This window comes from Anguilla anguilla, chromosome 5, assembly GCF_013347855.1.
Source record: "Anguilla anguilla isolate fAngAng1 chromosome 5, fAngAng1.pri, whole genome shotgun sequence".
Classification (NCBI taxonomy): Eukaryota; Metazoa; Chordata; class Actinopteri; order Anguilliformes; family Anguillidae; genus Anguilla; species Anguilla anguilla.
The window spans coordinates 50,879,901-50,907,316 of NC_049205.1; the positions used below are offsets into that span (position 1 = coordinate 50,879,901).

At 39.7% G+C, this 27,416-nt stretch overlaps 2 protein-coding genes across 5 annotated transcripts in view; both read left to right on the forward strand.

Moving 5' to 3' along the window:
- Nucleotides 1-21,323, forward strand: part of LOC118227917 (synaptic vesicle membrane protein VAT-1 homolog-like) — a 38,282-nt gene extending 16,959 nt beyond the window's left edge. For both annotated transcript variants that reach the window (XM_035418977.1, XM_035418978.1), the window contains exons 8-9: nucleotides 16,261-16,344; nucleotides 17,467-21,323. In XM_035418977.1, coding sequence (XP_035274868.1) covers nucleotides 16,261-16,344; nucleotides 17,467-17,565 — 183 coding nt within the window. In that variant the 3' untranslated portion in view covers nucleotides 17,566-21,323. The remainder of the gene's footprint in view (nucleotides 1-16,260; nucleotides 16,345-17,466) is intronic.
- A 1,635-nt stretch (nucleotides 21,324-22,958) lies between these two features.
- The window catches only part of usp47 (ubiquitin specific peptidase 47), a 28,587-nt gene continuing 24,129 nt past the window's right edge, over nucleotides 22,959-27,416 (forward strand). For 2 of the 3 annotated variants that reach the window (XM_035417497.1, XM_035417498.1), the window contains exon 1: nucleotides 22,959-23,240. In XM_035417497.1, coding sequence (XP_035273388.1) covers nucleotides 23,196-23,240 — 45 coding nt within the window. In that variant the 5' untranslated portion in view covers nucleotides 22,959-23,195. The remainder of the gene's footprint in view (nucleotides 23,241-27,416) is intronic. The other variant, XM_035417499.1, reaches the window with a different exon arrangement.

The window sequence follows — 27,416 nt, forward strand, 5'->3', positions numbered from 1 at the left end:
TGCAGCATAAGAAAATATTTAAATGCTTATGTTTTGTGGATCTTGTGTGCTCTCCTTCAAAACATTATGTGTATAACAGTTTTCTTGTGTAATGACAGATGCATGTCCAAAATGTTTTTCTAGATACTCAGTTTGACTTAACAATTAATTTGCTGTTAGTGCTGGAATATCTTTTTCTACAACTCTCTTAAACTCTGTTTGCTATCCCAAGATTTTCGCAGTAGTAAAGACTATTCAGTGCCTGAATGCTGAAACTTCAATACTGAGAATTTCAAGTCCAGGCAGCACTCTTCTATGTTTAAACCTTTTTCAATTTCTAAAATGTTTTTGGGGCATCAGAGCATTCTTGCTCGTTTTCTATGGCTGCCATTGTTTTGGTAGTTAATGCAGTCTGAGACAAAGCAATCGGCAAACTCATGCACATGGAAGGGGGAGGATTGTTATGGTGGCTGATTGTGTTGGACAGTAATTACATTTGAGCTAAGCAACTGACTGGTGGCTGATTAATATGAATGTTTATTCTAAAATAAGTCCAGAGCACCGTTAGTCTTTTGCACAGAAACACATGCAGCCTCAGTATCTACAGTTGGTTTCTGATTTTCTAAAATATTGCTATAGATCCAATCCATAATTAAACACACAACTTATTCCCTTGGCTGGAGGATAGCAATTTGTCTCTTTCAAGTCATAGATAACATATAAAGCCCAAGAATGTCATGGATTCGTACCAGCGACTAGTAGTAGCAAATATATCATTGGCATTAATGTAGCATGTATGCCGCATTCCCAGTTCCAGCTGCTATCCCTGTCAGCATCTTATGGGGTGACAATCCATTATCAAATGGCAAACCTGACCCACAATCCTTCATTGTGAAGGGTTTTCCCCTGTTCCTCTTTTCTTTCTCTAGGTGACTCCCACTAAAGCATTGATTTTGAACCCTGCACAAAAATCTAGGTCTTATTGTCACTGGCTATTGGCTTTAAAGGCGTAGTGTTGTCTGGGTTGCATATGGATTGCATATCAATATGTAATACTCCTGTAAAAAAAATTATAAGGATATATATGTATATATATATATGTATATATCCTTACCTTTGAACATCTATCAGTGTAGGAGGGAGACCATCTGTTGATACTAAAAGGACAGATTTTATAGCCAGTGCCTAATCCATCTTTGTAAAAATACACCTGTGGCTGTAGCTCTGTGTGTGTTTCCTCAGATGTGTGTCCGTAGGTTGCCACCAACGACAGTGACATGCTTCATCCATAATTTCCCTTCATTGCATGCTACACTGTGACTCGGTCATGCTCGCACCTTAGGCAACTGTCACTGATGCAGATGCATCCTGTCTGGTCCTCCATCAGCAAATCCAAGTCATTAATATTGCTTTGATATTTGTCACCCACATGCATTAAGACCCCGACTTGCCACCATCCAATCCCATCCTGAATCTAAACCCAGTGCGCCTTACCAACATCTTAGGTCTCTATGTGTATGACCCCACTGACCCCAGGTTGGTCTTATTACCCTTTCTGTGCTCATCCTGCCAATGAAGCACCACAGGTTACATTTGCTTCTGAAAGGTGAATCGGCAAGTAGTGAAGGGAGAAGCGGGGTGTTGATGGTATCCTGCAAAATGTGAGAGACCCTCCCCCAGTGTGCGCTGTAGTTTTTCACCAGACTGAGACACCTGTCTGTGGTACGTGTGACACCTGTCTAGGGTGATTGCTGTGCAGTGCACTCCTGAGTGCATGTGCTCCATCCAGTGAAACAGGAGTGTTAGATGCTATTTGTGCTGTACTGAGGCAAGCTCACTGAGCAGTGTTACCACAGGGTCCTTGGCCATGGTTTGTTATTGTGCTTTCTAATGATGCAGCGATACCAGCAGAGACAGCTGTTTATCAAGGTTACTTTCAAAGCTGTAAATCAAACAGTCAGAAAAAAGAATTATACATTGAATAAGAGCCTGTTGCTTGAATTTTGGGCTTCTGCATGTGGTCCGGTATTTCAAACAAAAGGCATTCTTCCAGAGGAAATATTGTGTCCTTGCTTTTTCACGACTTTGCTTTGAAGCCGTGGATCCTGATTTTACACACTTGTTACTGTATGTTCTGAGTCAGATACAATGCTTTAAATGCTCAGACCGGGGCCGGATGGCATTTAAAAAAAACAACACACTGCCATTGGAGTTCACCGCAGGCTATGTAGGCCAGCGCAAAGGAGCTGACTCTTGCGTTTGATGTGAGGGCAGAGTGTATCAGGGCTTTTCTGCAGGCAGCTGAGCTATAGCAGAACCTGGATGTCCACCCTGGCGTATTTACGCATTTTTAGATTCAGGCACGCGTTTACAACAGGGGCCTTCTGCCCAGGCAGATAAACCACCATTTCTTCTCTGTGGCCTTTGACCCTACTGTAGATGTGTGTGCAGCTGGTTTGTCATCACTCCACTGGCTTAATAAACCTTAGTGTGGTCCAAGCCCCCGCCAAGATAACAGACCAGGGTCTCATTCTGTGTTTTGAACTACAGATCTAAGTGAGTTTTCCCTAAGGAATAAACTAAAAGAAACACCTTGCATAGTGATTGGGTTATATAGAAGACATTTTATTTTGCTTTCAGGTATATCTGTGTCTTAACCAGACAACCTTAGTCTTGTCAGTCAAATAGAATTGCCCAACCCTCTTCAATGCTGGGCCCTCACAAGATGGATGAAGTGTATATTCATATGGAATTCAGTACATAAACAGTATTATGCCAATCTAATTGAACAAATGTTCAAATAGAGATTATATCTTTGCCTTGACAAAGCAATGGGATTGAAAAAATAAAAATCAGCTGAATACCACCCAATTTGTCTGTGATTCACCCTATAATAGGCCAGATACAAATGATTTACATAAACCTCCCTGCTATGCCTTGATTTTAAAAGCCAGTCATTTCACTTAATTGCCTGTTCTTCACTGGTTAGATGTTCTCTTTAATATAACAAGATTTGGATTCAGTATATCTCAGTGTCCATTAAGCATAAAGCTTTAACTACACATGGACAAGTTATACTGCCCTGTAATTTTGTTTTTATGCAAAATCTTAAATTGCAGCAAATGTACTCTTTGTACACCGATTGCTTGCATATAAATAAGGGGTAATCAAAGAAACACAAGCACTTTGGTCACTGTTCCTTCCTTTCAGAATACATTCAGAATTGCAACTATAATCATATCATCATTTTCAGAACCTAATCTAATAGCTTTGTTTTCCAAGTGTTTTGTCTGTAAAGTTTTAAGGGATAAATTTTGATTATAAATTCTTCCCTTTCAGATACTTGTCTCCAGAAGGGTATTATTTCATTTTGTGTGGGATTCTATAGGATTTTTTCATTTCTAGTAAATAAACCATATACTAATATATTCCTTATCAGGTGCATTGAATATAATCACCTGAGTGCCCTCTCATTTAAATTGAAGTCTTGCCATATGGTCTAGTTTTGTGCAACACAATAAACACCATCATGATTCAAAAATCACAGAATGCCTTATTTCTGCCATATAATTATTAGGACACATCCAGGAAGTGCTATATGCTCAGCTATGGGTCCTTGCCCAATATGTAGTTCAAATGTGGTCCATTGGTTGTTTGGGATTGTTACTTGGGATTAGCCTAAAGTGCAGGTAATAGTTCACATGCAGACACCTTGTTATCTGCCTGTCCCCAGATGATGTCAGAGCCCTTTACAGTTTCCAGTCTTGTGTTCCCAGCGTGAACAGAATTATATTAGCATGACTAATCTTTTAGTGAGCTTACTGATGAATTTCATACAAATCTAAAATAATATTTTTGACTCAAGGTGATATTTAAATTTTTAAGGAGGTCCATTTAAAAAGATTCTCAAGCTAGAAAACTTTCTGTGAACATGAATGTTTTATAAGGACTTCAACATGTGGGAGAGCTATGGGGCTGGGCTTCAGTAAGCCTGAGTAACTACTGCCATTTCACAGAAGACAGCTTGCTCTTTCCTTTTATGGTTATTGGTCATTTGTAAAGAAGATTCTTGATTCATATACTTAAGTATACATTTGTAATTTTGCAGCCAAGCAGGATGGCTCTTTGTGTTAGAAAATATGAAAACTGAATTATTTTATTATAACCTTCCTTAAATGTATGGATTCTTTCTTTTTTGACACAATTCACCTTAAATATTTGATTATTTGATCTGCTTCCCTTGCTATTTTGATTTTTGGTGAAATAAATGGCACGATGGCACAGGGTCAGTCTTGCTACTTTGCGATATTGTGCGCTTTGTTGTCAAACATATTGGTATTGTGTAGTGTATTGCTCCTTACAGCGCTCCTCCTTTCTGTTTCATTATTTTGGGTGTTTGTATTGGTCCTTCCCCTTTACGTTGTTGCTCATTTTTGTTTGTTGTGGGTGTTGGAATACCAAGTAAAAACATTAATAAAACAGGTATCTTGAGAAGGTTGTACTGAAGACATGGACAGGTAACCTTTGGATATATCACAATCTGTGTAGGAGAGGGGGGGTGGATTCTATGGACAAGCTACTGTGAGATAAGACAGTGTCCAGTTTTTGAGTTAAGATCAAACATTATCTACACTATAACATTCATTTGAAATGTGTTAGGATCCGAGAAAAATAAATGCCCCATCTCGGTCTTGACGTCTGAAAGGCCAGATGCATGATAAAGCCAGAAAACCAATCATAAATTGATTTGGGTGAGCATGGATCATGGAGAGGAGAAGACGTGCATAGCACAGAGATAGCTCTGACTGTCACGTACAGTTATCACTTTGCTATTCCACTCGGTTATTTCAAAGAACCTTGACCTTTTTTCAGAGCCACGCACAAGGGAACAGCTTTGTACATGGCACTTTGCTAATAGCAAAAGGTCATTAGAAGGAGGGACCTCATCACCTGGTGAAATGAGATCCATTGTTTGTGTGAGGGCTTCATCTGCTTCATCAAGCTGCTATGAGCTTAGGCTTATTCAGAAACTCTCTGACATTCTCACCATAGAAACGGGGGCTGGCAGGTGGCTCATGCTGATAAGACTGGAGTCTACCATATAGCTTGTCCTGTGGTTTGGTGTCCATTTCTGACTGTGGTCATACTGACTGGCACCACCCAGGGAGGGAGGGTTTCAGTCACCTGGGTGTTCCCTGTTCATTGCGTAAAAGCAACTCCTCTGGCCAGTCAGGTGCCTGCACTCTGCCTGCACCAGCAGTCCATGAAGTACACTGTTCCAGTATAATGACTGCACATCTCAGCTGGTGGACTGAAAAGATGCAGTGTCTTGGGGAGTGTGTGTACTCGTCCTCCATTTCCTTCTGTGTTCTTTCTTCATTTTCTTTGATGTCTCTGTGACACCCCTACCTCTTCGATGCATTCATGGTGAAGAAGCCCTGATTCATAATTAGGCATTTTCTGCCGGTCTGATTTTGTTTCCCCTATAGAAGTATTCAAAGCATGTATAGGTGAATTTCCTCAACCAATTAAAATCAGCAATTTATTTTTAATGAAATAATGATCTTTCATGATATCTTATTTGTTCCGGTATACAAATAACAGTGACAGGCCTCAGGGATATGGTGACACAGATATTGTTGTTGTTCATAGTTACTCTCAGCTAAAAAGAAAAAAAATGGAGAAATAGTCATGAACTTCAGATGGCTCATTAACATGGTGAGTTTCTGATTTGCCTAAACAGTGCTACCTCTAATGAATAGATTTTTTTGTTCATGGTTGATTGACTTTAGTAGTTTGGCAGCCGGAGCAGAGCTAAATGTCCTGAAAGCATGTGTTAATGAGGCCATTCCAATGTCTGCACTGTATAGTGAAATTGCAGGAAGAACCAATGGCCTGTCTATTATTTTCACCGCTTCGTGCACATTTGTAGCTTGTAGCTTGACTATTCTGAAAGATTGAGCGGTATTAACAAGCACCGTAACACCCTTACTTATTATTTTTGAAATCCTTCATTTGCCCTCAAGGCAGCATCTTATTTTCAGACCACTAACCCATAAACCCTGTAATTGAGTTATTTTTGCTGGTGTCCCTTGGGCCATTTTAATTAATAAAGTGTATGTGACACTCGTAGACAAGATCTCTTCATTTTCTGTTAAGCGCATCAGCTTTCTTCCAAGAAGAACAATGTGATAATGTAAGTACCACTTTTTGCTGTGCTGTTACAGTAGAAATACACTTTAGAAGAGCTGAGAAATTAAGCCTTGAAAATTTCATTCTTGTCATTTTTATATTTAATTTCTTGTGATTTTCATGGAAACAACAGTTATTTCTCTGCCTCATCAATGCCAGAGGTACGGAACCCCATGAGAATTTAAAAAGGTAGTCATTTGCATAGGAATCAAAAACAAATGCTTGGGATTTGTAGGAATAACTCCCATTTGTATTAGTAATCCAATGCAAAAGTTAACAGAGGAAGGTGCCTACATTTGAGTCATGCAGGTTTTTTAGATTCAGACAGTATTGATTGTTGAGACCTTTGCTTTTCACTAAAGTCTAAAGGATATTTTGTTACTCACCGATGTGTATCTAGCCTAGTATCAGAATGCTGAGGAAGGGAGAGTGCAAACAGGCTGCACAGTATGAGACAGACTGTGCTAAAGATAATGTAGAGAGCACAGGATTACTGTGTTTGATCTAGAACATCAAAGTTACCAACAAATGCATGGTCAATATTTGAACTGGCCCAGCTTTTCATAGTGTAGCAAATCACTTGGTATAATTTGCTAGGGCTTTACACTACTTGCTTTAATGTCTGAAAATTGTGCCTCCCTGTCTGCCGTCCTTGTGCTCAGCGTTGCAGGTCCAGAGGATAATTTAATCATCTGAGTTTGGTGACTCAAAAACTGCCACACATCAACACAAACTGTCTGGCCATCGGCCTTTGGTTTGAATTCATTATTTCTGTGCCAATGTGGTGAACAGCTCTTAAAATAAAGAGAGGGGTGTGTGGGGGATAGGTAGAGGTCTGCTTGGGGAGCAAAAACAGGGGCATATGGGGAGAAGAGCAAGGAGAATACAGGGAGAACAAAAGGGGGCATGAGGAGCACAGAGAAAGGTATATGGGCCGCAACAGAACAGTTTATTTTTTGAAATTATAAGTAAATTGCATTCTTTTTTGCCAAAGATCAGCTACCCATTTAGAATGGAAATTGAAAAGCAGGAAGGACGATTTAGACCAGGAGTGGGCAACTGCAGTCCTGTAGGGCAAGTTCGTATGCAGGCTTCTGCTACCATCAGTTACCCAGGCTGATAAGTCATGTACACTAACACTGATTCATGCTCGCAGATTAGACCACAATAAAACACTACAATACAAGCATACTAGCACAAGAACGTTCATCAGCTGCTGTTCAAATCACAGAATGTAGCCTATCTAAAATGTCAGATCATGTAAATGATTGGACTAATTTTAAAAAAAGTTCTTCTGAAATGCAGAAACAGGGCCCTCCTGGGCCCTCATTGCCCATCCCTGATTTAGACTAATTAAAAGTTGGGTTCTAATCCTGAGGGTTCATGCTGTGAAAGCCGATAGCCTCTTATCTTACACAAGTCTTGCCCGCTTTCCCCGTGTTAATGATTAATTAATGAACTCCAGGTTGGTTTGAAACAGGGTGATTTATAAGTAATTGTTAAAGTTAATTTTCTGTATTGCAGCTGAATATAATGGTGCACTCTCTTGCATACATGTAGGTTGAGACATTCAGAGCTCCTGTTGGATTCTTTGTGTATCTCAGGGTGTGCCCTCAAATACTCTGATGCTCTTCATTAATTTGGCTTTGCAGTTTTTTGCAGATCTTGCTACTTTGCTTGTGCCAACATGAAGATTTCCTTTTCATTATCTTTTTGTGTTTCCTTCTGTATGCTTCTGGTGGAAGGAGCTGAGTACAATGAAACAGCTGAAATACAGTGCCACTACAGTGTCACTTATGAAGTGCTGAACAGTGGGTTCAGCACTTCATAACACTTTCTTTGATATTTGTGTATTTGGCACATTCTGGAAAGTTCACTCTGCTGCAGTTCTGCTCTTGCACTGTATTCAGAGGAGACAAATAGATTCTTGCCAATTATCTGTGGGCTTCAAGTGCTACAGTCAGCAAGTCAAGGTTAAAGAGCTTTGTGCTTTTGGTGGGTGTTGTGTTTTGGCTTGAGCTGACATGGGATACAGTTAGCATGGGACAAATTAACTTTATATTTACCTGAAATGAAATACAGACCAGATGTTCTTTAGCCCATATAAAGCATACTATTGTCCTCTGATGACAATACTCCCAGATATGTATTTTTGGATGAATAAATAACATTTAGTTTAGAGTTAGGGTTTGTGTTCTAACCCTTCTACTGGTGCATATGTTTTGTTTGCGTAAATGTTTAACAATAATTTTATACAGTTTTCACTAAACATTTTTGTAGTTTTTTGGAATTTAATCATTAACTTTGTCTTCATTTGAAACAGTCAATCTCTTTTTTTTTTTTTTTTTTTTTTTTGCAAATGATACAACTGAAGGACAGTTAGGGTTTCTGCTGGAAACAGGAAGGCTTGCTTTCAAGGGCAGACCACAAGCACAACTGTGCTACCTCTTAACTTTTTTCTGTCAAGGTATTGGAAAATGTGGGCTAGTGGCCGTCAGGGCTGTCCAGCTATGGGAGTGTTCTGAATGATAATGACCCAATCGCAGGCTTTGACCTTTGTCTGAGAAAGTCGATACCTTCCCTTTGTAGGGAGTCCAGAGAAAAGACCGCCTGCCGTTGGCTCACCATTAACATTATTGAGTCTCCGCTGGCCAATGTTCCTCTTCCATTTTATTTAGCATTTGATGGCCTTGGATAACCCTTGTATCCCTGATGACCACATTGCCTGCCTGTTACCGCTGTTGTGCTTTCCTCAGTTTTACTAATTACCTCTTTGTGCAGTGTCACTTCCAGTGCTACAACAATTTCTTCTCAAACAGGGTCCTGGCAAATTATTTACTCCAGATAGTGACAGACAAAGGGTGGTGGCTGAATTTAAATTTAAACCATGATACAAGAGGAGCCCTTGGCTTTAGTAAAAGGAGCGCTAGGTTAGAAATCTGACTGAATTATATTTTGATATATTTGCTTTAGATCGGGAATCTGGCAGAAATATGTTTTGATATATTTGCCTCTGATTCAACAGCAGATGAGTAGAACTAATATGTTTTGTGAAAGGCAAACAGTCAGTGCCTCTGTGGTCTGCGTGTCATTAGCACTTCCCAGGTGCAGCCCCACTGCTCATTTCTGAAGTGCAGCAGCTTAGCCAGGCAGGGGAGTCATTGGTACACTAATGCATTTCACTGGATTATAATGCTGCATCTGTTGTGCGGAGGTGAAAACTCATTAAAGTCCACACTAGGGGTAGGTAACTGCCGGTGGGTACTCAAGTGAACAGCACATAAATTCCTACAAAGAATGCAAGCAAATGTTAGCAGGTCATTTGTTAATTTTAATCAGAATTTCAAAGAGGCATCTCCCGTAGGTACCTGGTAGAAAATTTATTCATTTTCCTTTTGGAACATTTTTGGATGGCCGTGCTATATTAAACAGACTGATGTGTTTATTGGCGATGTGATGAGCCTCTCATTTCTTCATAATCTTGTTACAGTGAGCCTCTTTAATGGCTCAGCTTCTTCTAAGCACAAGCTGAGACTTCAGGACTTCAGGACATCACTAGCTTGAATACGGTCTTGCTGTTTTCCGCTACAACCAGAAGCTTGCAGCAGCAGACGCAATTAGTTTCATCCCAATGGGGGTTGGGATTGGCCTGGGTTCCTTGTGTCATTGCTTTAGTGTCCACTATTTATTCGCTGGTCAGACAGTTAGAGATTTTCTTTCAGTTGGCTCTGGCTCTCCTGTAATATGCTGTCTGGCTGCCTGTAGTGAAGTAAGTCAGTGGCTCATGAGTGTTTAGGAGGAGTGCAGATATATGGGTGGGATAGAGGGAATGTGCTTCAGATGGAGAAAAATGAGTGGGAGTCAACCAGGGAACAATTATGAAAGTCAAAACGGCTTCCACACATGCCTGATTCAGGGAATTTAATGACGCCTCTCAGTGGACAGCATAGGCTGCACCTCAAAAGATTTAAGATTTGATGTATTTTGTTTTATGAAGGGGTTCGATGTGGGTACAAATTACCTTTCCTTATGGAATGTAATATAAACAGTTCAAAACACTCCACTCCCCCAAAATGGACTGTATGGGTATCTATTTTGCATTGACATTTATTTTTATTTTTTTTACATTTTACAGTTTTTTTAGCTTAAAGAACTTTTATGTCACAGATCCTACAGACGAGTGGTGTTTTTGTATTCGCTCAGACTTGAGATACATTTCAAAAGACTACCTTTTATTTCTGGCACCTTGAATGACAAGGTGATTGCCGAATTTCTGTGATGTCTGGCTCTTGACTGCCCTACAAAAAGGTTTTTGAATGTGCCCAGTTAAGCACTGGACGGTTAATAATTATTTTTCAATGAAAGATGTAGCTTGGTAGCTAAAGAGAATGTGCAGTTCTAAGGAGGATGACAGAGGGATATATGAGATTGGTAAAAAAAAAAAAAATACATCAGGTACAAATTACACACCTTCCGATTTGTCTTGGTCTATCTCATGAATGTGACCTTTCTAACTCGTGATGTATGCGTGCATGCTTAAAATACTGACTAATAGTTGAGAGAGCTGCTCAGTTAGATCACATGTGGACCTAACTCTTGTATGTGGCAAGCATCACAGAAGGCAATGGTATCTTCTAAGCACACATTCATCAAAGTCACTTCTCAATAGGATAAAGCCCACAGGTAAATAGAAAGGGAGAACTAAGATTTATACCCCTGAACTGGAGCAATCAGTCATGCAGTGATGTAATTGGGTCCTGAGCAGTGTACCCAGATTGTAATGGTGTACCATTAGGCCATGATTCAATCCATTTTCATGGGAAGATGCACAATTGCTGTTCTTTTTGAAGCTTTTTGTGACTCACAGTTCCTGCCAAATAACAGTTTGGATTGAGCGGTACTTTGCACCTAAATTCTCAGAGATTAGTCTCGAGTTACCTTTTTTTCGTATAAACTAAATGGGTCGGAGAAAAAAGAATATTTGCTTCAGCCCAGACATTTCTAAGCTTAGCTGCACCAAGCATTTTGTGTGCAACTTGAAAGTGAAGCTCAGGTGTTCTTTTTTATAGTAATTGGAAGTCATTTGCCTATTTTAGTTTATTTTTTTCCGTTTTGTTATTGGGAAATAATTAGTTTCACTTGTCGCAAAAAGCTTCAAGAAGAACAGCTAAAAACACAAAAATCCCATGAGGAAGTTCCAAAAGAAGAACTACCGTGTAACGGGGAGCAGGTATTTGTGGTTATGAGATGGAGATATAGTCTTTATCATTTATGGTTGTCAATCTGAGGTGGGTGAGCTAAAAGTGGAGTGAAAATTGACACTTATTTTCCAGCCGGGGCATGGCCTGTGGCCAGCCGTCTCACTGACGGAGCGCTATTTTAGCCATGGATTTTGATGCGTCTGAGCCCATTTGGCAATTTGGTGACTCACCGTGCGCTGATGTGGGAGGAGGGGTGCTGTTCATGGTGTGTTAGTGACGATCAAGCAGCACATTGCAATCTTGGTGCAGCGCATTGCAATTTTGGTGTCAGCCTGTTCTGCAGTTTGCGTCTGCGCTGCCCACCTGCTCAGACCAGGTCTATGGTGGAAGTTGCAGCCCGGTGTATGACGGGTTGTGAATTTTAGGGCTTTCCCAAGCAATGCACAGATAACCTTTTCAAAGGCCGGTCAGCCATTTGTGTGAATCTTATGCTGTACAATTTGACTTTGATATAAATACCCACATCAGGAAAAATGCATATTTTGCATTTATTGTTCATTGTCTTTTTTCTTTTTTTATAATGTTACTTCCTATATTATTTCTGTTTTTAATTGGTTATGGCTGTTCTTATATTGCGCTGTATTCTGTTATTTTCCTTACACCAGTCTGTAATGAGAAGAATAGCAATAAATGCAATTAAAATAATCTTTTCAATTTAATCAAGGGACTGTAGTTAAAATGATAGCTTCAGTACAGTACATGCATTAGCTGCTTTAGTTATCTACTCTCGGCAGTTGCGTTGAGATACAATAGATTATTCCATGACAGCTCAGCACTGGGGATGCCACTTTTTTGTGTGATAATCAAACTTGTTTGTATCTTAGGAAAATTTAAATTTTTAATTTGTGGGTTAAAACGTGTAATCCCATTGCCTAGGTAAAATAAGGAACCCAACTGCACTGTGCTCTCATCCGTGTTGTGCTTATGGTAGCAACTTCAAAGAGACCTATAAACAACCCATGTTATTGTTTTGTCTGGAGGGTGTACCATTAGGTAGCCTAAAAATAAACTTGTGAGTCGTTCTATCAGCATAGCCTGTGGGCTGTGCATTCCCAATGGAAGATTCAAGAACAATAGCTCCGCCGCCCCTCAGGAGTGCCATTTGGAAGTATTAGATGTTCATTGCCATTGGAGATAAAATGATAACCGTTCATTTTTTATATCAGGATTGAATTCCAACAAGCAAAAATAGGAATTATTGATATTTAATTTGAATGCTTAATTTTAAGTGGTTAAAATTCAATTTTCAATATCAATAATTCAAATTTTATCTACTTGAAATTTAATTATTGATATCAAGAATAGCCATTTTAACTGGTTTTAATTCAATTTCTGATATCAAGAATGAAAGGCCCCATTGAAATGAATGGGAAAAATGCATTAATTATAACTAGCTAAAAATGATTTTTGATATCAAGAATTTATCTTATGAGATTCGTTCAAATTCAGTTTTGTGGGAAAAGTGACTGCCCTACTCTGCACCTCCGACAAAAGAATGTTTCCTCTTGGGAGTAGCTTCTTATAATGACTATATCCTTGTATTCCATTGCAGTGGTAGACCATGTAAATTGGCATTGCATCTGGGTGCAAAACGTACAGCTCTTAAAAGGAATTAAAACCCGGTAATTTGATTGGCTATGATTGAATCCAGCTGCAACATACACATTGATCATTTATTCAATCTAGTCCAGCCCAGTTTTCACCTGTGCACCTCACCTCTGGTCACGAAAATACCTAAATTCAGTAGCCACACCCGGTGTGCCCATGCCCTGCGCCACTGACTGTGCCCATGCAACTTGCTCAATTAATTCATTGTTCCTAATTTTCATAATAATGGTTTGTGTTATTTTTTTCTCAAAAGTATAACAAAAGTCATTACTCCAGGGCTACATTATGGGTATCAAATATCAGAAAGATCTGAGAGGTCAAGATTAAAAAGGAGAAATTTTTCCCCCTGAATTACCCTTTCATGTCTTTCAGCAGTTCATTTCTATAGCCCATGTGTAGCTTAAGCAATTGAGGTAAAATACCTGCTGTCATTAAATGGTCCTTTACAGTACCCCTGTTGTACCTGCAGTCTGGGTACTTAACCCTGCCCCTCATTCTGCCTTGTCGCGCATTTACAGATTGTTTCACATGCAGCCAAATACATTAGCTGGTCTGCTCACGCACCTTTATCAAGAGGGGAGCTTTCTCACCTGCTCGAGAGAATGGACAGCAGCTTTTGCACTTGAATCCAGGAGCGTTAGCTGTGAGTCACACTCCATTAGTGCCTGAACAAAGGCAGCTCCGGTAGCATCCTCCCCCGTGTGTTTCTGCTAATATTGCATGCGAGCCTCTGGCTCTCACTTGCGTCAGCTGGCTTTTCTGAGCGCATATGATTTTGTGCAGCTGTCTGGGTGACGGCAGTGCCGCTCTTTGTTGCAGGCCCACAAAACATCCTCTGAGCCATGCGAGATAAGCAATTTACACACCTTGGAGCACACAGATGTGTAAGGCCTCCAGAGGCTTTCTGATTGCATTTACCCTCGGTCATAACCAGTCCCCTCTGGCTCCTGGACCTGAATGTAAAATAGTTTTTCCTTAAGAGAACAAAAAAAATATTCTAACTGCAATAAGTGTAAAACCCTTTCCCTAGCTGGTGACTGAATTCAGTAGCAATCTTGACTGTGTTTAGAAAGAGCAGAGTGTTTGAATGCTTGCACTCTATGTCTGCAACACGTACTTGGGTGTTCAGCTGATGTTTGTGTGCAGCTGAAATTGCACAGTTAGAAAGCCAGCCTGTTTGAGAGAACCGCTATTGCGATAAATTACATCACTGTTTGGCAGACATAGTTTCTCTGGTCAGCTCAAAATAACTGAATGCTTAATATATGCAACTATACCTAACTGCTCTAAGTCAATGTATGGCGGACTTATTCAACAGAATATAATTGCTCTGAGACTGTGCCAAATCATACGTCCAGCTCAGTGATGAGACTGTTGGCTCAGGGCTTTGGGCATTTGTGCTATGTCATGATGAGTAGTGGCGAGACATTTCCCTTGATTGTACCTGTGGAGTTGATGGTTGTTGCCAAACAGAAATTAAATGCTAAGGCAGTCGAGAGAAAGAGGAGGATAACACTTGAAGATTTCTGCGCCTGAGGAAGCAGACATTTTCTAACAACCTCACTAGTTCATTGAGCATATGATCCACCAGGCTCTGTTCCAAATGAAACTATAGTTCTGGTCTCAGTTCTAACAGTGGGTGTGAATACTTGAAAGGTTCTGGGACAGTAATCTGTCTGCCCAAGTTGCATCTTACCTGTGTACATCTGTTAAATCATGCCAGTTTTGCACAAGCATCACAGTGAGGGTTTGTTGTTAAAACCGCGCAACAGGCCCGTAAGCGATCACGTGCAACACACTAATTGCATAGTATCACTATCCATGTATGGACTGACCCAGCAATACACAGCAGACCAAATGAGGCTAAAGTACTTTGACATTTGAAAAATGGGTGAATGCCTGAAGGGAATGACGAGATTTATTTCACATGACATGCACAGGAATCGTCACATTGCAAGAAAACAAAATTAATCGGACTTTCTCACCCTCACATGGAATCATCCATGTGTGGTGAAAACAGATCACAAGGACCAAGAATAAAAGGTCATCGGGATGGAAGAATGCAAGGCAAAAGGAAAGAAGAAATGAGACAGATAGCGAGGTCAACAGCAGAGCAATCTAGCACGTGGGACTGTGGCTGCCAAAAGTCTTCTCTGAATTTTCTTTTGACCAGTCTTTTATTTTACCCAAGGGACAGAGAGATAGTTGTATTATGGACCAGAATGATGTTTGTATGGGTGCATTGGAGACAATGATGCGAGGCAATTTATGACATATATTTTTATGATTGCATCTGTTTCTCAACCATAAAATTGTCCTAGCGGGGGGTAGGAGAATAGGGTAAACAAAATCAATGCACTCCCAGGAAACCAGGCAGTCTGAGAATTCTCCTTCTTATAAACACATTTGCCATATTATGTCTTCTGTACTATAGCCATTATCCCTGTGTGGTCTGCAATATGAGATGTGTGGACAAAATGTAAACTCCATTTGCCTTGAATTGAATTGAATTGAATTTTGAAGATGAGAACCAAATTGTTGCTTTACTGCCTTCCAGATGTTTAGGTTGTTATCCTTGACCTTATCGAGCTCTGTGAAAATGAAATGAATTTGTAAGATTGTCCAGGGGTGCTCATGATCTATATCCTAGCTGTGTTGTGCATTTGATGGTAATGCCACAACTGTGCACTAACTGCCCATTGGATATTGATTCACAAGTTATTTGTTTCCACTGCCATTGCCACCTACTGGGCAATATTCTGTAATGCAATCACAACTACAACTGTTCTACTGTATGTCATTTTCAATACCATATGAAATGGAGAGCTTGCTGGAGTAGTAGTAGTAGTAATAATAATAATAATAATAATAATAATAATAATAATAATAATAATAATAATAATGGTCATTTCATGCAGTCACAGTCTCTGGGTTGGTAAATAATGGTGATGGAGATGGTGTTATTATTTTGGCCCTAACTACACACAAGCAAAATGTTGAGCTCTTCATTGGTTCCTGAAGTCCAGCAGAGAACTGTCTATTATTTAAATTTTGTATAAATGCCAACACTGTCAGCATATGTAAAATTAGAAAAGATCATCTTCAGAGTGGCAGTTCAGTGCACAGTGTTACTCATGTCATTTCTTGTGTTGCACATACAGTGTAGTGATGTTAGTGAGGGTGTTAATGAGTACTGCTCACAGAGGTGTTGTTCTCACAGGTGAAAGAAGCTATGCAGAGAATTCATGACCGTGGAAACATTGGAAAACTCATCCTGGATGTAGAGAAGTCCCCGACTCCCTTGGTAGGTGAATCTGATTCCTTCAGACTTACAGCCTTTTGTGCTCATTTTTTTAATTTATTTGTAGTTTTGGTGCGACAGTACATTGTGGTTGTAAATAAGAGGATATGATCCTTCACCATTGTGATATTTTTTACGAATCATTGCTTCAATATTTCACACTCTTTTCCATAAGTGTACTTTTTTTAAATCATTGGAACTTTTGGTTCCAGTAATTCATATTGTCTTAAGAAAGTACTGGAGAAGTGTTGTACTTGAGTTAGCAAGTTTATTGGGTGTTTTTTTCCAGTATCTAATATATCTGTCCAGTGAATGGGGGGTAGTACTGCTGCTGTGACCTTTTCTTGAATTTCTGAATTTGTATTTAGTTAATGATGTTGATCATCAATTAAGATCGATTCAGATGCCTCAACCTGGCCCTAAAAAAGGTTCCCTGGTTTTTTTAGGAGCTCAGGTAAAGGGGCGGGAGTAATTATTTTGACTAATTAAGTCAAAATGTAATGAAGGTGTGGATATGTCATTTGGATCTGGATGCGCTGCAGAAGCAGCGCCTGGTTGTTTTGAACTATAAGTCCTCCCATGGTTTCCATGGAGGCCATTTTCTAGTGAAGCCTACAGTAGTCCATGGAAGCGTGTCTCAAAGCATTTTCCAAAGTGTGTGTAGGCAGCTACTGCTTCTACAGCCCACTAAATATTTACTGCTCTTTTGTACACTATATTAGATATCCAAGTGCAATTTAAAGAAATTAAATATGCATTAATTCCTTTAAAATGCTTTTGTAGCTAAGCACATCCATTAGTTTAATTCATAAATATATAATCTGCTGAATAAATTGCCATGAACCTCACATAAAATTTTAAATTACAGTTTTTTTATCCTGGTTTAAATGTTTATTTGTCTTCATAAGGCCAATCAAAATTAGCTGTGATAGTGACCTACTGTGGATAAATATAATTAATTTTACCACAGCCTTCCTGAGTGGCAGATAGTTGTTATACTGATGTGTATAGAGATGTGTACAGTAAATGTGTGTGAGTGTGAGTCAAGGAACGTGGATGTGTGTTGCTGTCCTTATCCAAGCTTAAGGCAGGGCACGAGTCTGATGAGCCTGTTTCCCCTTCTAGATGGCCAATGACAGCACGGAGACGAGCGAGGCAGGCGAGGAAGAGGAGGAACAAGAAGGTGACAGCGACAACAAGGAGCGCACGCCCTTCATCCCATAGCGACTGCCGTCTGCATCGTCCCGGCCGTGGGGTGGAAGGGGCCTCGGGGGAGGGGTGGGCAGTTCCGGGGGACTGTCCCAAGACCTGCCCTGTGCACCGCGAAGAAACACTTTAGTAGCATGTGTGTGTGAGCGTGTGTGTGAGCGTGTGAGTATTTGTCGTCATTCTGTGGCTTGTGTTGCAGAGTGGCACTGCGATGCCATTTCCAATTCCCCGGTGTTTGCAATATTAAGAATATGTTACAGTTTGTGTTGCCAAATTGTTGTCACCAGATGCTTTGTCTTGTTTACAACCTTTCCTGGGTGTCTCAGTGTTCTGTTCTTCTCACTTAATAGTGTGAGTGAGTGAGCTGGCAAGTGAGTGAGCGAGCAAATTTGTGAAAGAACGTAATGAAGTGAGAGAGAAAAGAGAAGGGGCACATGAGCGTTTGAGTGGGTCTGTGAGTGGCTGTCAGAGGGAGCTGCTGTGCATTGTTGTCATCCTTGCGAGATGAAAGGAGACACATTCGTCTGTTTCAGTCCTGCTGTGCAGGTCTCTCAGTTTGCTCTCGGGCTGAAGCGAGCGATTCATTGCAGGGATATAGCAAGTGGTCCGGGGCCCTGGGTAATTCTACCAGCCCTGTGGCTGCGACTGCATCAAATGATCATCTGAATTCACTGCTCTCCCTTCACGTTACACTAGTGCTGCGGGAGCGGGCTAGTAGTGTGCCTGTTTCCGTCTCTCAGAGTAATTTCATTTTCAGTGGGCACTGAAGGGCCGCACCATGCCTTTGTGCCAGACGTCTGCGGCACAGTTCTGCAGTAATTACAGCATTTTTCATACACACAGAGTGAGGCCACTCGCCAACCTTGCCGCAGACTGAATCCGTACAGGATTACCGCCGTTGCCAAGGGAGACGATAGAAGGAAGAGGTCTGTGTAGTTTGCTTCAGTGACTCCCAGTGCTAACACACCAAGCAACCTATGGCCTATCCTCTGTATAGGATAACCTGAGAAAAGGAAGGAAAAGCAGAACGGAGGTTCATGTGGCTATTGGTGGGAGGTCTGTGTGGGCTGCATTCTTTGTTTCTCTTTCTTCTGCACATCTGTTACTGTAGTCATGCCCGCTAGTGCCTGTGTATTGTATCAGATGCAAGCAAGTGACTGTGGGCAGGAGGCAGTCAGGGTCAGATTCAGATATTGATCAACTGACTGGGCAAGAGGCTCAGTTAAGCATATTTGATTGTGTCTGCAGTCTCAACATCGGCTGTGCTGTATAATGACGCCTTGTCCAAATACGCTGACATCGACTCTGAGGAAACCAGATCTTACCATTGCAGTAAAGGTGTATCAATCTATGTGTGATTGAAATCCGACAATTTGGGTTATTCATTAATAAATATGATGCCAATTTACAAGTTATTTAAATGACAGAAAACAGATGATAAAATAAGAGAAGCCAGGTAGTGATTTATAGGCTTAATGCGTAATGGCCCAGTGTCCTTTTTGCATGAGTACTCAAACAGAGCTAAGCCCTATTCATATGGGATATGTTTTACTGGAGGTCCTGTAATCTAATTTGACTAATTATTTGGGTAATTGCAGTGTAGCATTCATATGGGATATAAGAATCTCTGTTTTTCGCTGCTTTTCCCATTCACATCCAGGATGTGGTCAGTTTTTCACTCCACTGACCACATCCCGAATGTGAATGGCATGTACTATCATATAATGTAGATGGCAGCTATGTGATTTTCCCTGATTTATCAGGAATTCCTACTTTGTGGACATAACGTTCCCATTCATTTCTAATGGAGATTCCTATACACTATATAGCAAGTCGTATTACCTAGTGCAGCTACATGTGCAATACATGTATTTGCAAGATTTTCCTCTTCTGTGAGCTTAGATTTTTTTACTCCCTTAAACCCCATGTTGGGATGGTTGAGTGTATGGAATTAAAAAAGAGTCATATCTGTCCAGCAGTCTTCACAACCGCCTCCATGTTCCCAACAAGGGAAATAGCACCAAAATTTTAATGAACAAATTGCATTTACAGATGTCTATTCATACAGGAGTAGTATTATCTATGGACCTTGGAAAAGGTCCTTAGATAAGGTAGATAATTCGGGCTGAAATTTTTACTCTCCCGGCCTGTAAGAATTATGGATGTGGACATTACAGGACGTCCTGGGGTAAAACTAGTCCTGTGTTAATAGGGCTCAGATATCACCCAACAGCTGTTATTGCAAGTTAACTGTTCTGGATATGCCAAACTATTACAGTGTTTGTATGCACTCCCTATCCAAGGAAAATGACCCCCCGGTGTTTTATGCAGGTAGAAATAAAGGTGTCTGCAAAAATGTTCACAGCAGCTCATTCACTTCATGGCAGTTTGCTGCCTCGTCAGTGGACAATAACATACTGGGTTTTAAACGTTTCTGTGTCACATCAAAGCACTTTGAATCCACATAAAGGCTTTGCTTTCCAGGATACAGTGTGTGACTCTGGACCTGTCCTTGAGAAATATATTTTTTTATTTAGGCCAAATCAAATAATACAGTCTTTCACACTGTGCATATATGTTTCAGCTTTACTGAAATCTCATATCTATATAAGCATCTCTACATCTATGAATCACTGTGTTAAATGTCACTGTATTCCACCGCAGTCATTATTTTTGTCACATTTAAAAATAATCAATACATAAAAGCAGCTCCACGGTCTTTCTGCAAGTGATAAGCAGATTTTTTCCCCCCAGTAATATTGTGTATGCAATTGTGATTTAAAGGAGCTAAATGTTTAGCTTTCAATTTATTCTTTGGCGTGAGTCACTCCACAGTGATTTGCTGGTCTTTCTACTATATTGAATGATGGTTGTGTACAGTATATGATATACATGTAATAATTGATGTGCCCATGCAGATTATGTAAAGATGAATGGATCAGCAAATTGCTAAGCAAGAACTGATGGCCACAGAAAGATAGTATGCCCAGGTAACAAGACTGCAACTTATGAGTATTTATAGCAGCAATGGCAGTCATTTTGTCATATTTCACATAGCTATGCTGATAATCATTTGTTGAACGTTACTTAAAGCAATTACTTACCAAACTCTTCAATCATCAATCGTTTATGTAATCTCAACCAGGTTCAGTGCCATTTTAACATATGAATAGATCAAATGAGCATGTTTTTCATCAGCCATTTATCATGCATTATTTCTGCCACTGAATTGCTCAAAAAAATGTCTTTCTTCAACATGTGAAATACAAAAAATTGCAATCATTTGCATTTTCTGTGAAGGCTTTCTGGATTCTACCTGTAATGTATAGCTCTACGTGGTGAGTTAAAAAAACACAGATGTTTATGGTCCATTACACCCTATGGGAAACACTGTATGGGAAACTATGTTGCATTTTATGTATTTGAACATCGCGCTTCAGCACTGTATCATCTTTCAAAATCAATCAGCGTGACCTCAGAGAAATTTCAGAAGATCTGCGTTTGAATCTCTTTGCCTGTCCTCAGTATGTCTCTGTCTGCAGTCTAGACTGACCTACAGTGTATTTTGTGAGTTCAATATGATAGTGACTTTTCAATTTGCCTTAAAGAAATATGAGTAAAACCCGTGCATAGATGTGTTTGTCAGCTCAGCCCGGGTTACAGGCAGATATGTTGTTTAACTGTATTTGTTGGTCTTAGTGCTATTGTTATTTTGTGCAAACAATCCCAGTCATGTTTCCATGAATAAAGTCAGCAGCAGAGCATTCTTGGAAGGTATTGTGATGTTTTTTTTTTTTTTTTTAAACAATGCTTAAGACTATTATTGTTGTTGTTGCTAGTAGAAGTAGTAGTGATAATAATAATATTATGATTGGTAAATGGACTGCATTTATCCAAAGTGCTTTACAATTGATGCCTCGCATTCACCAGAGCAACCCGCCGACTGCCAGACAACCGCTCTTACCTCCTGAGTATGTCACCCATAATAATAATAATAATAATAATAATAATAACAATAATAATAATAACAATAATAATAATAATAATAATAATAATCTTTCACACACACACACATACGCACTCTGTGGCAATCACTTACGATGACAGTGTCGTCTGATTGGTCAATGGGGCACATTGTTTTCATGTGCTTGATCATGTTGCCAGCTGCTGCAGAGCTCTCATAGGAAATTATGAATTCAGTCTAATTGCACTGGTGATCTTAACAGTCCTTTCAGGTTTTTCAGCCCTTTCAGAATTTCCCAGAACTGCCCTGGGTACTGCAGCACATAAAACAACTGGAGGAGTTAACAGTTCATTCATGTTAGTCTTGAGAATAAATGGATTTGGGCATGCATGGTAAGCAGGAGGGGAACACTGGTACTCTTTCTGGAACATACTCTTTGTCTTAACATTATTAAAATACCTTTGCCTTCCATACTTCCATAAAGACATGGAGTACACAAGGATGATAAACCACAATGCTGCATCTTTGTGCTGATTGTGAACTGCTACTGTGCTTCCCTACAAAATCTCAGTGTTTTACACCACTTTTGTTTTTCAGTGCAGGGTCAAAATAATGTAATCTTTGGAACACGTTTTTGTTGAGAGAACAATCTCTTTGAGCAGGGACTGGGATTGTGCAACAATGGTATAAGACTCAGAAACTCAACCCATTTGTTACCAGCAGGGGGTAGCCTTTCCTTTGCAAAAGCAAAGCCTATTACAGAACATCACTGGATAAGGTCTAAAGTTAAGTGAAGAATTTCCCTGATGCAAGTCAGCTTGCAGTTGAACTGTATGCATTTACTGTGAAGTCATACAAACAACAGGAGCTACCACCTGGCTTGTGCTGTTCAAATATCGGGTTTTCATCTAGTGATTGCCCCATGGTCTGGTGTAAAATTCTGATGTAAAATTCCATACCAGAACACTGGGGACATGAGTGGCACCGTGTGATTTTGCAACATAGCCCATACACAGATAAACACACTTGTGTACAAGTCTTTTAATGTCCTTGGTTACCGTGTACTTGAAACCAGTGTACTTACAGGCTAACTAAAATCACAAACTTTGCCATCATTCATTGAGTTAATCAAGCTCATAATCCCTGCAATGTATGTGCAAGTTAACATGCAAACAGTGCCATTTTCCACATTTAAAAAAATCTATTTTCATGGGTAACTTTAATTGTGACACTTGTGAACACAAGCAGAAATAGTTGGAGGGGGCACAAGATTCCAATAATGGCACACACACCCATTATCTAGTCGCCCAAAAGACCTGCATACGCACTTGTCTATACACATTGCCACAAACAGTGTTATCGAGGTTATTAGAGGTTAGTATTTACATCCCATAAGGACGTTAAAGATGCCTAGGAAGTGACGTTGCAGTCTGACTGAACTCTCGCGAAACTGAGAGACAGCCATTTTTTCCATTGATTGCTGTTTGTGCTTAGGTGGTATTACAGAAAAGAAAGTAGCTAGCTTGCTAGCTGTCTGCGATTACTTTGATTCCAAGTTTTTATTTGTTTAGTCTTTGTCATTTTGGATTGAAAAAACACAAACAATGTTTGTGTACAGCGCCTTAAACCTTTCCCGTTGACATCCGAGCTCGGGTAGATGTCCGTTTAAACTGTCGCACAAATGGAAATGGTGCCCAGCGAGGAAAAGCAGCTCGTACCCAAAGAGGTGAGATTATCACAAACGCACAGAGAGACCGGGTTTGGCACCGACGGGCCCTTATCCGCTTCTCTATGATGACATAAACAACTTGGTTTAGGCCGGGAGGCAGTAATGGCGTTGTGGCAAAGTGCAAAACAACATCTATCTACGAGCTACGTTATATATTGAGCTCTTTTTACTACAAGCTAGCTAGCAAACAGTTAGATACCTTCCCCGACTTGATAAGGTGCAGCTGCTAGCCTAGCTAGAAGGCTATCTGGCTAGCAACTTTTTGTAAGAAATCAATAGCATTGGTTTAAATCAAAAGAAAACGAAAGTTAAACAGCAGTTAACCGTGTAAATTAGCTAATTAGCTCAGTGTTTCTATTACACGCTAACTACACATATTACATGGTATCCATGTTTTAGGTTAAACGATTAGATAACTTGCTAGCTAACTGGTTTGCCGATATGTCAACACTGTTTTGAATAGTAGCCAATGTCGCTAGTAACGTTAGCCTTCTATCTACGTTGGCTAACGTTAGCCAGTTCAGAAGCTTTAGCTAATATTGCGGCCTTTGTGATCCGATCATGACTTTGCCATCACCGATTCACTAACACGTGAAAGTGCATTTTATGGATTTGAAGAGTTTAAACAATGCTAGCTACTGTGGGAAGGACTGGGGTCTTAGCTAGCAGACTTTATTGTATGTTATTATTTATTTATGAAATACAGCAATAGCGGGCTAGCAAGCCTAGCTAGCTGTCACAAGACACAAAGATGTGCTGTCAAATGATCCCTAGCTAGCTGCTTACCTAGCTGTCATGTTTATCTAGTGCTAGCTTACTTTATAAAAATACATTTACGTTAATTAACGTTAGCTAGGCTATCTGTATAGTCTCATTCTGTTAACTAACTAGGTAGATGGCTAATTGGAAACCACCATTAATTCGACTTAAGTGACCCGCTCTCGCCGTAGAAATCAAATGAGTAAAGATTAAACGGAAACGGATGCAGTAAATGGATGAAATGTATAAACAACGACGTCGTTATAGAAGCGAGCATAAATTGCATTTTAAGTCCTTTTTTTTAGTGAAGTGGTTTAAACATTTTTTGTCGCAGATTGTCTCTCTGTTCACTAAATGTCACTACTTTCAGTTTCCATTAACACCCCGTTGTTTTTTAAAAAACATTTTTTTAAATACATAGCTAGACTAATTACAGGTGTATCTAGTACCTACCTATTGTATGTAAATTACATTTTGATTTTAGCCTTCATGTCCATATTTGAAACAGCCCTTCTGAGGCTTGGAAAAAAGTTACTTTACATTAGCTCTAAATTGTTGAAAACACAAGACATGAAATCCTTGTAAATTTACCCAGATGTATGTGTATTATGGGTACAATCATTCTCTCATTCTGTGTTTTTATTGGCAGCATTTTAAGTGTCCCTGGCCTGTTCTGGCTCTGCATGGGTGTTTTCTTTGCAACGCAGTTGCAGTGTATTTGATTTAAATCTTTTCCACCAGACTTGGAAGGCGAACTGCCCCCCTTTTCACTCTTACGCACCTGCTGTTAAACTTTAAGGGTTCAAGCCTATTTTTATGAGTTGTTCATAAGGAAACTGTAAGTCCTCAACTTTAGAAACACAGAGAAGAGGTGTCGAGTACCATCACTCTTAAGAAATTGTGTACAGTTTGTTTTCTCTTCACAGATCAGCAGTTCACCACATTAAGATTGTTTTAATTCAGTTTAAATTGACGGCAATTTATGTAGATGCGACTAGCATTCAAGTCAAGGTAGGCAGTAATTAGGTCATTGAAAATGTATAATTTGCGCATATGAGGAAGTAAAGAGCTTTTCTAATCTGCTACACGAGTACTTTAATAAGTTAGGTTTCCCAGATCACATGACCATGCGCCCTGCTCCTGCTTAGTGTTCCGCTGCCTTCATGTTCTCATCTGCAGACCCTTGCTGCAGCAAACCCAAATAAACACACTCAAGTCAATATCCATGCCTGTCGATATCCACTTAAATTAAACATAATTTGTGTAGTTTTGAAATAAATATTGCCCAAGTAAATTTTTTTATGAATATATTATTTTATTAAGGAGCATTTGCATGCCCAATGTGATTCAGTTTAAAAAAAAAATGACTGGATAATGAAAGTTATAGATAACATTTATGTTCCTTTCACTCTATTTTTTAAATGTTATTCACAGTAGTGCAATGTAAGAGAAATGCTAGGACCCTGTTGCTGCACTATGGGAGGCATGTGCTTAATGTGTTCACAAAAACATCTGTTTCTTCAGTATATGCAATGTGACAAAAAAGCAATCTGAAGCAACCTACGAAGCACTTTTGAACTTGTTTTTAATTGAAAAAAGTTTCAAATTAATAAACATTCAAACAAATAATTATGTTCAGAAAAGGGTCCGCATTCATACGGAGGAGTCATGCTGTTTCAGTCATCTCTCCAAAGCAGCCAGTAGCCCTTCTGCATTGACACAGTTTTGGAAAATGAATAGGGTCTTCAGCTATTTTATGGTGATTAGTCTGTCAAAATTCAAATAGATATTTTTTTAGTAATCAATTTGTTTAACTGTGTTATCCCTATTTTACTATTCTTCATAGTGGAAATGAAATATATATACGAAATATAAAGTGAAAGAAAATGTAGAACTTTACATAATTCATACTTGTGCTAGCTTATTAAAGGTGAACAGTGAATGGTTGTTGCCTTTTCTGGTCAGTGGCCTGTAATTAATTGAAATTCTTCAGTAGCACAAATGGCCGTGCTGATAATGAGAAATGGCTGTTTCAGGTGCCTGTGTGTCATTCACCTGAAGAAACCTCGCTTGACAAAACCTGAGAGAGGATTTTGTTTTTCACACTTCAACAATTTCATAGTACTTTTCTTCTTTTCTCATACAGTGAGGAAAAATGTTTACTTTTTCGCAGTTAACCACACTGCCTCGTAGTCTGTTCTTTTCATACATTTTTTGAATCCCGAATGCTCTTGATTTAGGTAGCCTACATGGAGAAAAATGTAACAAGACAAAGAAAGTATAAAGTTTCTGAGATACGTTTCAGTTCAATGCAACTTAAAATAAATGCCAGCCTATTGCTATTGCGTAATGTATTTTGCACTTGGTAGCTGAAAGATATCGAATTGAGGCAGCTTTTGTGAGTTGGAGCATATTGTGTGAGTTGAGATTAGATAGGGCTGCACGACAAACTTTACATGTAAACTGAAGCGTCTTGAGTCCCTTCTGATGGAGACTTGGGGCTCATGGTACTGGTGTAAAATGCAGGAGATACAAAGCTTGATCCTGGCTTTAGAGAGGAATTTTGAACAAGCTGTAGCCTAGTAGCTTAGTGGAGATTAAGACCACAAGAATTGCAATTACAAAATCAAAATATGAAAAAATGAACACATAGATGAGGGTTGAGAGGAAGCTGGCACTGATCTGGTTTATGCAATGGAAGGGGAAAGGAGACTTACATGTTTTGATGTGGGTGACTAAATCTGAACTCAAGATGTATGATATCTCCCATACTTCGCATTTTAGGAAAAATAGTAGTGAGGCTTTTGAAGTCAAATGGGCCCATCAGTAGAATAAAATGCAACCGTGAACTAGAACATTAAAAAAGGGAGAGCAATTGTTAGGAGGCTGTTCTGTGGATACAGCTGGGTTAAAAACGGCTTCTTTCCAGTTGAAGTTTTCAGAATTATATTTGTCTTTTTTCTTATCTTTACACGATACTGATACTTCAGGACCTAACACCTGTCTAATACTTCGTTCCATTGCATTTCCTTGAACTTCTCCAAAAACACTAGACATTTGGCTGAGGGTTGGACTTTGAAGCTTTACAGCATTGATTGCAATGTTAAGGGCACATTCCATTTCAGTGCGTTTCCCAAGTACTTTCTAATACTGTGAAAAATGACAGATTGCCATGGAAACGGGATTGTAGTTTCCTTTTAGACACGAGCAGCTTGGGCCTGTGTTTGCAATGGGCGTCCAGGGGACCTCTTGAGCGGCTCGGTTCAGTCTGTGAAGCAGAAAGGTCCACCTGCTAGCAGGAATTAAAACGCATGACAGAAGTCTTACTCTCCAGGGTGAGTCGACGGGGAGATAGGGGTATTTTTGTCTAGCTGTAATTAGACCTGGGGCCGGGTCCTCGAAAGCCGCCATGGA